At 25.4% G+C, this 11,803-nt stretch overlaps 1 protein-coding gene across 4 annotated transcripts in view; it reads right to left on the reverse strand.

The window, feature by feature from the left end:
- Nucleotides 1-11,325, reverse strand: part of LOC129968799 (two pore channel protein 1-like) — a 34,595-nt gene extending 23,270 nt beyond the window's left edge. Inside the window, exons 1-8 of one of the 4 annotated variants that reach the window (XM_056083053.1) lie at nt 10,978-11,048; nt 8,814-8,956; nt 7,435-7,611; nt 5,562-5,675; nt 3,917-4,047; nt 2,675-2,763; nt 1,993-2,027; nt 1,799-1,857 (exon numbers count right to left, since the gene is read on the reverse strand). In XM_056083053.1, coding sequence (XP_055939028.1) covers nt 1,799-1,857; nt 1,993-2,027; nt 2,675-2,763; nt 3,917-4,047; nt 5,562-5,675; nt 7,435-7,611; nt 8,814-8,956; nt 10,978-11,017 — 788 coding nt within the window. In that variant the 5' untranslated portion in view covers nt 11,018-11,048. Of the gene's footprint in view, nt 1-1,798; nt 1,858-1,992; nt 2,028-2,674; nt 2,764-3,916; nt 4,048-5,561; nt 5,676-7,434; nt 7,612-8,813; nt 8,957-10,977; nt 11,049-11,089 lie in introns of those variants that run through there. The other 3 variants (XM_056083052.1, XM_056083054.1, XM_056083055.1) reach the window with 3 other exon arrangements.
- Nucleotides 11,326-11,803: the final 478 nt, after the last annotated feature.

Consider the following 11,803-nt stretch of genomic DNA (forward strand, 5'->3'; position numbering starts at 1 on the left):
TTTTTTTTTTTGAGCTGCAGAAATATTTCTTTTATTGTATACAGTTTCAACATAAGAAAAATAATCCCCTTTATCAGTTTTATCCAAGTAGTGAAAATAAAATGCAATAAGAGCATCCCACAGATCTTTGATTCTTTCTAAAACACATAAAACGTACACCCACCTATGGTCTGGTCTCTTCAAGGGCTTAAGTTTTTTAATGGCAAGGGATTCACAGATTTTGAAAAAATTCTCTTTTACTGCAGCTTTTCATATCAAAATAGATGTCATCAAACAAATCTTCTAAGTATCTATCAAAACAAGAAGCAAATTTTTTTGCACAGTTATCAGCTGTGTGACATGTGTCACCATCAATATCTAATAAGTGGGGTGCTTTGTTTGATCGTAGTCCGGTTTCAATACCCTTTTTTTTCCACACATGGTGTTACATGAGTCCATTAATACACTAATTAAGTTTGCCCATGGAATATTATTATCTTCAACAGTATTAACAACTGCTTTAAAAACAGCTTCTGAATTGCAAGATTCCATCTTAAGAGATGCAAAATGATGAACTACAACTTCATTTTGATTGTTGTCATAAAACTGCACCAATATTGCCAGTATACTTTCTTGAGCATTGCTAGTACTTTCATCCAAATTTAGAGAAAATGGAGTCTCCTTTAAAGTTTTAATGATATTTTCCTTAATAGTTTTTGCGAGCCCATATTTCATCTTATAACATGCAGCAGTCCTGGACATTTCCAACGAGTTTAGTGCCGTCTGATCGCGCCTCAACTGTTTGCAGAGTTCAATTAAATTGGGAGCTACATTGACAGAAAGAGAATTCTCGGCGATAAACGAAGTTATTAATACCTCTTGGCATGCTTTTCTTGTCACTATATCCAATGGCCGAGCATCAGTCTCCAGTAAGTCATCAGTATTTTTTGAATTAGCATAATTACTTAAAGTCATTGAATGTCTAATGCACTTTGAATATTTTATGTGCGTCACAGTTTTAGAATGATTTGTGAAAGCCTTGAATCCTTCCCTACCATACTTCAGCAGTGAGTTACTAAAAACACAATATGCTTGTCCAGCAACATTTATTTTCTTGCACCATGTGCCGATGGTATCCCCATTACCATCTCTCCGTTCAATCCAATTCCACCTAAATGCATTCCGGACACCTTCTTCTAATTATATAATATCACTATTTATATCGAGAAATTTCATAGTGAAATTCTCTTGCGTACATAAATAAAAAAATATTTCAATAAACGAAACGAAAAATTTACACGTGCATCAATAAATGAAACGAAAATTTTACACAGCGGAGAAAAAAAAGTTGCGAAGCGATCAATGACAAATAGCTAATACGGCGAAAAATCCCCCTTCTCTACTTATTGGCGCCACGCCAGGAGAGATAAGACCTTTGAACCCACTTGCCGAAAAGAATCCAGAAGAGAATGTCCGAGAACCAGGGGAATGAGTCATAACTCGCAATAAGGAAAGAACAAAAAAGAAGTTTTTTCCCCCTTTTCACGCATTATCACTGCCTTTGGAGAAAGAAAGGAAAAGTTTTCACCACACACACTGACCTTGCGTTTTCTGCTTTCAAAGCAAACAAAATTACCCAGATCAAAATAAATAATTCATTATTATTCCTTTTGAACGACGATCCCCGGAATTTCCGGGTATCGAAGTTCAAAATCCCCGGAATTCCGGGGTTTCCCCGGAGCACAAACACCCCTGATACAATAAACGATAGAAATGAGAATAATTTAAGATAAATAGAAAATAAGAAATAAAATATTACTTTGCAGTAGTAAGAAGAACAAACAAGCTAACAAAACTTTCTTGCAATGATGTGAAATACTAAAGTAAAATAAGAAAAAAAAAATTAACTTAGATTTTTGTCAAAACATAAAAATTCAAACAAAACTTTAAAAAAAATTTAAAATAAGCAATTTAAACATCATACATACACATAATGTCAAAATTACAACTTACTGTATCTTCCTTGACTGAACGGAAGAGATAAAAACCTAGAATGAGAAGAAAAAAAAAATTACTTTGCAATAGAAATTAAGTTTAGCATAAATCTTTTTCATTATCTTACATTAATTATTGATCTATTACTTAATTATTTTGTTTATTAATAAAAACAATTATGTATTCCTTTTAATAAAGCAATTCCACATTTTTTATAACTTAAGACAAAGGAGAGGTAAACACACTCAAATGTAAATATTTTTTTAATAATCATCTGCTTTAAAATGAAATCGTCAAATCAAAAAATAATATCAAACATCCTTAATTATTATTATTATTAATCAAACAGCAAATGTTAATAGATATTTAAATGAAATGTGTTCTCATTTATACAAAAAGAATGAATCATTTAAACATATTAATTTATGAAGCTGTTTGAAACAAAAATGAGTCATTCAGAACTCTTCACAGATTCAAATTTAAAGGGGGGGGGGAAATGCTAACCAAAATTTTAAAATTATTTATTTAAAAATTTTAATTCTTACTGTATTATATGTGGATTATGAATTTTTAACTGATAATATATAAAAAAAAAATAACACAATATGATATCAAATTTTTATACAATTATAAGGAAATCAAAAATAAAAACATCACTTGCAAAATAATTAAAATATTAAATTTCTAAAAAAAAGTTTACCTAAGACAGAGAAGATCAACATGAAAAACAACAACAATGTTAACATATCCAAAATTGGAGGAAGGGACTGGATGATTTGTCGAATCACTCTTTAAGAAGAAAATTAAAAATTAATTTAAAATTAGAACATTTATTTCTTTAACTTTATATGAAATATGACATGATAAAATTCAAATAAACAAATTATTTCACGGATAAACTGTTAAAATGTTAATACAATAATAAATAATATGTTTTTTTATTTTTAATTAGCTTTATATATAAATTTAAATACATAACCAACAATAATTTAAATATGTAATAATACAAAAATAAATGTATAATACACATATTATAAATTTATTAAAAATATAATACATGTGATTAATGAAAATAAAAAAAACCCATACAAAGCAAATATCTTTTACAGAATTTTCTATTTAAGGAAGCAAAACTTATTTCTCACTATTATATTTATACTTTACAAATCATAATATAAAATTTCTTTAATATAGAATGAATATATTTATCACAATATATATTTAATATTACCATTTTTATAACTCATTTTATACAAGATCTCAGCACAATGAATAAAAAAGAGTATTGTAATTCTTCAACATTACTCAAATTCAAAAGATCCATGTATTCTTTTTATTAAAAATTTTCAGTCTCATTATTCTTAAGAGAGAAAAACTTAACATAAAACCGGGAATGTACACTGTAGTGGAAAATATATTGATACTATAATGATTACATAAATAATTAATTTGATTTGAAATGGTGTTTCAAAAGTTCCAATTCTTAGAAGAGAGAGAGAGAAATATTAATATAAATCAAAATTCCTAAAAAAATTGTTATTCATTTTGTCCAGAAGTACTACCATCTAACCACTCCCAAAGATCTGGTTAAATGTTAGTAATTCTGGATAAAGAAGATAGAAGATGTCACTGGACATATTAAAAGAGTTACACTTGGATTCACTGATTTAATTATTTCAATTGATTATTGTGTTAATTTTTTTTCTTAAAAAATTATTAGTAGAAAGAATATTATGATAAAAAAAACTGTTAGGTCTCTAATGTTAAATTTGCATTCTACCAGTATTCAGTACTTCCTAAATATTATAAACAATATCTTGTGAACTCTGGAAAGCATGCAAATAGATTGTCACAATTATTCTGGCCACAGAAATGTTAATTATAATAGTAAAAGATGTGCATGGTATTTTACATTTATATAATAAAACCTACAAATACCAACCTACGAATGCCTTTACAGTAATGGTTATCTATGAGGAAAACTGGTCTTAAAGCTCTTGTAACACGAAAGTGGCTTGTTTGTCTTCCCAATACAACCAATGCCTCTATTATCATAATGATTAAAACAATAAACTAAAAAAATAAAAAAAACTATAAATTACAAGATAAAAATATTAGTATTAGTATAGAAAGTTAAGCAATCCATGAAGAAAATATATGCATCATTAATATAAGAAAGAAACAAAAATACAATCAAAACATTTAAAATTGTTCAATTTTTTAAAGCTAAATTGCTCTTAAAAGAGTAACATTTTAATAAAAATCTCCAACTTCTTAATTCCATATACATTTAAACATAAATATAATTCCTAGTTATTCAAATTTTATTTTTTATTCCTTAAAATCATGACAGATTTCACTAAGGTCTTAATATATTGTTTTCCAGGAATATTTAATGGATGCCAAAGTTGCCCAGATAATTAGTAACACATTTTTTAATATATGAATATGTAACTATAATGTATTCATATTTAAAATGGGAAATAAAGAATCCATATATCATTTTGTTTTCCCATTTCTTGAACAAGTTTACTTACATGTCTGAACATTTTATTATGCTTTGTTCCATGAATAATAAAAAATTAAAACAAATCAAAATAATCATTATCATTTGGCCTATAGACAAAAGAGAAATTGAAAAGAAGTAATCAACTTCCTGCAGCAATATTTTGCCATCTAGATTTAGTGTCAAAAGTATAATATATCATCAGTATATTGATTCATTAAACTTAAAGTGCAATTTAAAATAAATTAAGTTGATTCAGTATGCATCCATACATTTTAAAATTAATAGTAAAATTCTTAATTTTTGAAAAATTAGATTTGAAATTTGGGCAAGAAGAAATGGTAAAAGGAATGATGAGGGTAAGGGTAAAATTAGACACATGGAAAATTTAAAGAAATGAAATAAATAATGGAAAAAAAACAATTCAATTTAAATATAAATTCTATTATTAAAAAACATAAAAAAATGTAGTAGGTTTAATATGTATAACATTAAGACAAAAGAAAAAAAGTAAGTGTTAAAATAAACTACAAATTAAATAGTAGAATTTATTTTCCTAAAGTGAATTTAAAAGATTTATATTTAATAGAATTCCTAGATGATGAAAGATAGGCTACATTTAAATAATAAATATCCAATGATGAATAAAAATAGCAGCAATTGCTATATAATAATTTAAATTAATCATGATGCATATTAATTATGAATTTAAGTTGTATGCAAGCATATTAATCCTAATAATTATCATAAACACTGAAATATTAGTTTCAATCATGCATATAAGGCAAAAAAAAAAAAAAAGAATTAATCCTTTTTTTAATTTCTAAATCTTTTTTTTTTTTCCCCATTCACTTTTGTATATCCTGGTATTTATACCATTAAGATTTAAAATTCTTATAACAATAAGTTTTATTTCTCTTCTATTAAGTGTTCAGCAGAAATTCAAACTAAAGAAACTCTAAGTGAATCTAAAGTGCTTAGCAAAGATATTTTACATCTACCATCTATACACACCCCTGTACATGTTTAAAAAATTCAAACAACACTGATAATAAACATGCATACTAAACACAAAGATTACCTTTATGACACTTCTTTTGTGACGTAAAAATGCTTGACTTCCCATCCATCTTACTTTCATAAATACTTCTACACACATAAGAAATAGGCACAATAATTCTATAGATGCATGGATCTAAAAAAGAAAATGTTTCTTAACTACTTTACCATTATGTTAGTAAATCATATGGACACAAACCTATTAAATTAACTCATTTAAAGGTGTTATAATTCTATACAAAAGTTACTGGAATTCAAACATCAGTTATTCTATAAACCTTCAGTTTAATCAAAACAAGAGACTACCAAAGCAAGACATGCTATCAAATTAGATTGTATAGAAATCTTTGTAGTTAAATAATTAACAGCATGTCTTTCGAAAATTTCTGCAAACTTTGTCGTTTCTTAAGAGTATTCTTAAATAAATGCCTATATTTTTTACATTGTTATAAGCTTGGTTTCTGAAAGACAAGCTAAAGTAACGAACTAATTTATAACAGATGACAGATGCATCAAATATGAAATATTTGTGATAGGTACATTAGTAATTTGCACAGAAATATTTGATACAAAATCAATACAAGTACTTGCGTAGGTATATTTGTAAACAGGTATATTTATGATAGGTACAACAAATAAAGTAGAAATGGCAGAGACAGTAATTAAAAAACAAAACAAAAAAAACATTCATTATTTTTTTTCCAATCAGTTTCACTCAATCACAAGAGGATAATTTCATTAATTAATAGTTTTTCTTAAATTGTTATTCATTAAATACATTCTTAAAATTAATCATTTCATATTAGTTTATTGTCTTAAAATTATTTAAAAGTTAATTATTTTACTACACACATATTTTGTATATTTGGTACACATATTAGTTTGTCAATACAAAAATTTCCACATTTAAGTAAATAGTTGTTCACTTGATGGTCAATCTATTACTTCATTTTTAAGATTTAAAAGTCAGTTTTCTATCATTTTTAAATGGTAAAATCCACAGTTGGGGGGATAAAAACATGCAAACTGCAATGACTTCGTCCCATTGTAATTTATATGAAACTTTTCCTGACTGACCCTTGCAATTAGAATTTATAAAGCATCTAATTTAAAAATTTTCTCATGAAATTTGACTAAGTTCTTGGCTACATAAAGGAGGAGGAATCATATTCTGATTAAAAAGGTGAAGATAAAAGAACAGTATTTGCTAAGAAATTAAGACTCCAAAACTACTTTTAAATTATTCATAAATCAATTTCCAAATTAACAATAAAAATGACTTTATGTAAGAAGTCACTCAAGGTCAGAATCATTATAAACAATGAAAAAAGATACATTTAATAGAGAGAAATAGATCTATGAAAGTTGATACTTATTTCAGTTCAAAGAAAGGTATACTGACAAACTAAGGTTTAAATTACAAAAACGACTTTCTAGATTTTGTGAATCTTTCAAGGGAAATATCAGTTCTTTCCTAGCAAAGGAAGTAATAATATATGTATATATTCTAGATAGAATATAAAATTCATAAGTTTTCCTTTTAGTAAGCATTTATAACAAATTTGAAGCTTATTACATATTGAAGACAATAGATCTATGTAATAGATGTAAAAAATATAACTGAAACAAGAAAATTAGTTACACAGAGAAGAAATCATTGAACTTTGAAATGCAGAACAACTGAGAAATTAAATAATGCAATACAATAATTGATATGATATAGTTTAAAAGCATTAGAGTAACTGCTTTCAATTTTCTTAATGTGATTGAGAACAGTCAAATAACAAAATCTCATTCCTTCATATATTTTAGTATTCTATAAATCATAAAAGATAAAGTAAGAAAGTAAATAATGAACTTAATCTAAAAGTAAAAGATCCCAAAATAAAAAATACCCATTCAGGTAATGCAAATCCAGGTACCGCAGGCTTCTCAGTCAAAGCTAATGATAAAAGAGCAATTGAGGCTATAAGGTCAAAACAGTAGAACACTTGATTATGCACAAGGTTATAAGCAGGAAGTGCATCTCGGCTCTTGGGATGAAAAGTAAATTTGTCATTGTTTTCACCTTCCTATTAAAAAATATGGATTTCAAAAATAATAATTTAAAAATAATAAAGCTGGTTAACAGGATAAAAATTTAGTTAAGGATGAAAAATACACATACAATAAATAACAAACATATTTTACAATAATTTAAAGAAACAACTATTGAATTAAACACTATTTTACAATAATTAAATCAAATTAACTCCATTTTGAATTAACTGTAATTGTAATCTGTGTTGAATAAGATTTGAAAACTAAAAATTAACAAAATTAAATAAATACTTCCTTTGTAAACCATCATTTACATAAATAATTCTCTAATATAGCTACAAAAAAAAAAACCTTATTAACTTATAGCATTACAACATCAACAGCAATTGGTAGATCATACAATTTCACTTTCCAAATATAAACAAAGCAATGCGTGTCTGAGCCTTTTTCTTTTTAGGTTAAATATGAATTTCAACCATGTGTTAAATATTGTTGAAAGAATTAAAAAACTCAACATGCAAATAAATCAAAGGAATAAGTTTTGAAAGGATAACAATCTCATCTTCATACTTTAATTGAATATTCATTCAATGTCATTTGAGAATATCCTTTGGCAATCATTTTACTATCACAATCAAGGCACTTAAACAGAAGAAATCTTGTTACAGATTTAAATATCTTAATTCTCCTAGATCATTTTAAGGGATTGTTTACTATTTTCTGAAAGCATATTTTTGAGAAGTTATTTGAACCTGTTCTAACCCCTGGAAGATAAAGAAAAAGTCCTGATGAATTTTTTTTTATTGCCTAATTTTATAAAAAAAAAAATGCGATGCTGTTTGCAAAATTGCTTTAAAATGAATTTTTCTTCTGTTGAGCAATATAATCTATAAAGTAAAAGTTTTATTTAATATATTATTATGGCATAAGAATTTTATAATAAGGATTACAAAAATTTTCAGAAGGAAACAATTTGTAAAAAGAAGAAAACAAGATTTGCAGTTGAAACAACTTTTATTTAGCATTTTTAAATTTCTATTACAATTATTATTATTGAACTGTCTTTTCAAGATGCAACTTTTGAAATGCAAAATTAAGAAATGTAAGAATTAACTTTTAAAAGCATAAGAAAAAAGATGTAAAAAATAAGAATATATATCTGTCTTTTAGCCATATACTTCTATGATAAAACTATAAGCTGCATTCAAAAATTAAATTAGAATATGCTAATTACCTCAAGGTAAATGGAAGCCTCCAAATAATTCAAATCCCATTGATCCAAGCTCACTGTAGGATTTTCTTCTGGTGTTTCTAAATGAGCATATCCGAGGGGAGAATCATCGAAAATGCTTGTGGTACTGTATCTCTTCATCAATTCTAAGTTTGTCAAATTTCTAAATTTCAGTAAAATATTTCATACAGATACAAAAAAAAAAAAAAAAAAAAAAAAAAAAACTAATTTTCAAATATTCAATATAAAAAAAATTAAATACATAACCAATTAGGGTTTTATTAATTCATTAAATTCCAATTTAGTTCAAAATTTACTGATATCTAAGATTTAACTTGTATTAAAAATACCAAGATTTAGATAATAAAGCAAAAGTAATTTTTAATAGCTATTTAAAAAATTATCAAAAAACTTTTTAAGGATAAATTAAAAAGTAAAATATCATAAAATGAGTCCTTTTGAATTTTTTGCTTTATTTTGAAAATAAATGGGGAGGAGTGTCAAAATGAAAACATTTTTTTAATTTCAAAATCTGGTTAATGAGTAGTAAATGCAATAGGGAAATTATTTGGGAAAGCATACTGATCTATTAGACAAAGCAAAGAGAAATGTTTATATTAGATTTAGGTAATAACTGTTCTATGCATGCAGGATTCTGCCTGCATAAAAGGGTTAAATGCATGGTAAAATACTAAATTATTGATCTATAAAATCTGCATTAGAAAAAAACACATAAATAGCATTTAAAAATTAGACTCAATAATGCATTCCATCTATTACTATGAAATACAAAAGGAATCCTTAATTTTTTGATATGGCCAATAATTACATATTTTACTGGTTTTAAAATTGATCATCTTTGAATATTAAAAGTAATTTTCAATGAATATAAGGAAAATAAGCAGAATTCTCCATTAAAGAGATTAAAACATGGAAATAACATAAAAATTATTGAGAGTTGAAATATTATTATTTACATTTTTATAATTATTAAAGCTTTTATTTGCATGCAAGTAAATACAGCAGACTGTTTATGGATGTAAACACATATGCTGTTTAATTATGAATGCATAAAAGTTTTAGATTATTTAAAAATAAAAATGGAATAATTTCAGAATTTTCAAAATATATATGCACTAAAGCTTATAAATCAAAGTTTCAGATTTATAAAGCTAAGCAGCTATTAAAGTGCTTAAAATATTTAATTCATAAAAAAAATATTTATTATAAGCATTGTGGTATCTTATATAAAGAATATGTAAAAAAAATAAATAAATAAATAAATAAACAGCATAGCTTAATATTTTTAGATATTAAAATATTAACTCAGTTATTATTATTAATATTTTTTCATTAGAGATATTGCAACAAAAATATTTAAAAGAATCTATATTATTGCATAAATATAAATAACACAGATTTTTTTCTAGAATAATTTGTTTAATCACTGTTAGAAATAATCTTTATTTCTAAAAAAAAAAAAAAAAAAAAAAAAAGATTAATTTTTATAGATATTAAGATTTAAAAAAACAGATTTATTTGGAAAAATTTTTACAAATTTTATGAACTATAGTAAAAAAAATCAAAATAAAGCAATTTTTTAAAGGCTTACATCTCTAAAATCATTTCTCAATCAATCAATTCACTGCAATATTTAGAAATGTAAATTAATTTTTTTTTTCAACATTGCGCATGATATAATAATTGTAATCATACAAGAAACAAATATATAAATACCTGAATTTTAAATATGTCAAATTCAAATATAACATGAAACAAATTAGAGTTTTTTTTATCAAATATTTATGATAGAAAAATATTAATTATGTAAGTAGACACCAATTAGCAAAATAATAAACAAATAAATTTTTAAAAGAAAAATTCTGCATAACTTCAACATAGGAACACAATTATAATATTTTTTACAATAAAGAGATTATAAATGGCAAATGAAGCTTAGAAAGTAATTATCATGTCTAAAGAAAAATCCAAGTTATCACACCAGAATCTGCTATTAAAATTCTAATAAAATAAAAATATTCTTCAAAATGTAACAGTAAATATAAATATTGATTAATGACAAAACAAAATAACTTTTAATGCAAACAGCTGATTATTTTTAATCACAAGCTTCATTTTTTAAAAAAAAACATCACAGTAATATTACCAGAAAGGCTGGACAATTCTAAAATCAAAACTCCTGACATACTGAAACTGGAATACTATAAAAATAAATTGGCACATTCTGATGGTGCTAAGTAATTTGAAATATTACTTACGTACTGAATATATAGGTTAATCATTCAAACATGCATTCCTCCTAGCAGACAACGCGAGAAAAGTAAATAAACTGAACAAATAACGTTGTCACGGTCTACACTTACGATAGTTGTTGGTTAGAGGTTTTTCATTCTCCGTAGATGTTTGCAGTCGTACGCCATCAGCGTTGGAACTTTCATCCAAAGAATAAAATTCATCTCTGTTAAAAGTTCGACTGCTACTCCCTTCGGACATGTTTACATTTTGCGTCAGTCAAAAGATGCCAGATTTCATCAGATAATAAGTAGTTCTGTTTTTTACTACGCTTAAAAGCAGACGAGTCAACTTTTTATTTACATTTAATTAAGACTTTTGCTTACTCTAAATAAAGAATATAGAAGAAATACTTTTATTTCGGAAAGGATCGAAATAATAAAGAGTTTGTCTAATAGGCACTTTTCACTTTCCTTTTATGACTTAGATAATGAAATCTGCTTTGTTCGATAGCAGACGCTTCGGAGAATAAAGAAAAACGACTGATTCTGATGGATAGTTTACTTTAAAAAATATTTCCATAAAATTTCTGAAGATTACCATAGATTAAGCAAAAAAAATCCTGATTAAAGTATATCTGAATCAAAAAATTTTACTTATTTGTCTCCAAATTACAGAAATAATGAACACAACAGTTTTGAATCCAAATTTAAACATTTATTTTTATAACAAACCATTAC

Source organism: Argiope bruennichi, chromosome 5 (assembly GCF_947563725.1).
Source record: "Argiope bruennichi chromosome 5, qqArgBrue1.1, whole genome shotgun sequence".
Classification (NCBI taxonomy): domain Eukaryota; kingdom Metazoa; phylum Arthropoda; class Arachnida; order Araneae; family Araneidae; genus Argiope; species Argiope bruennichi.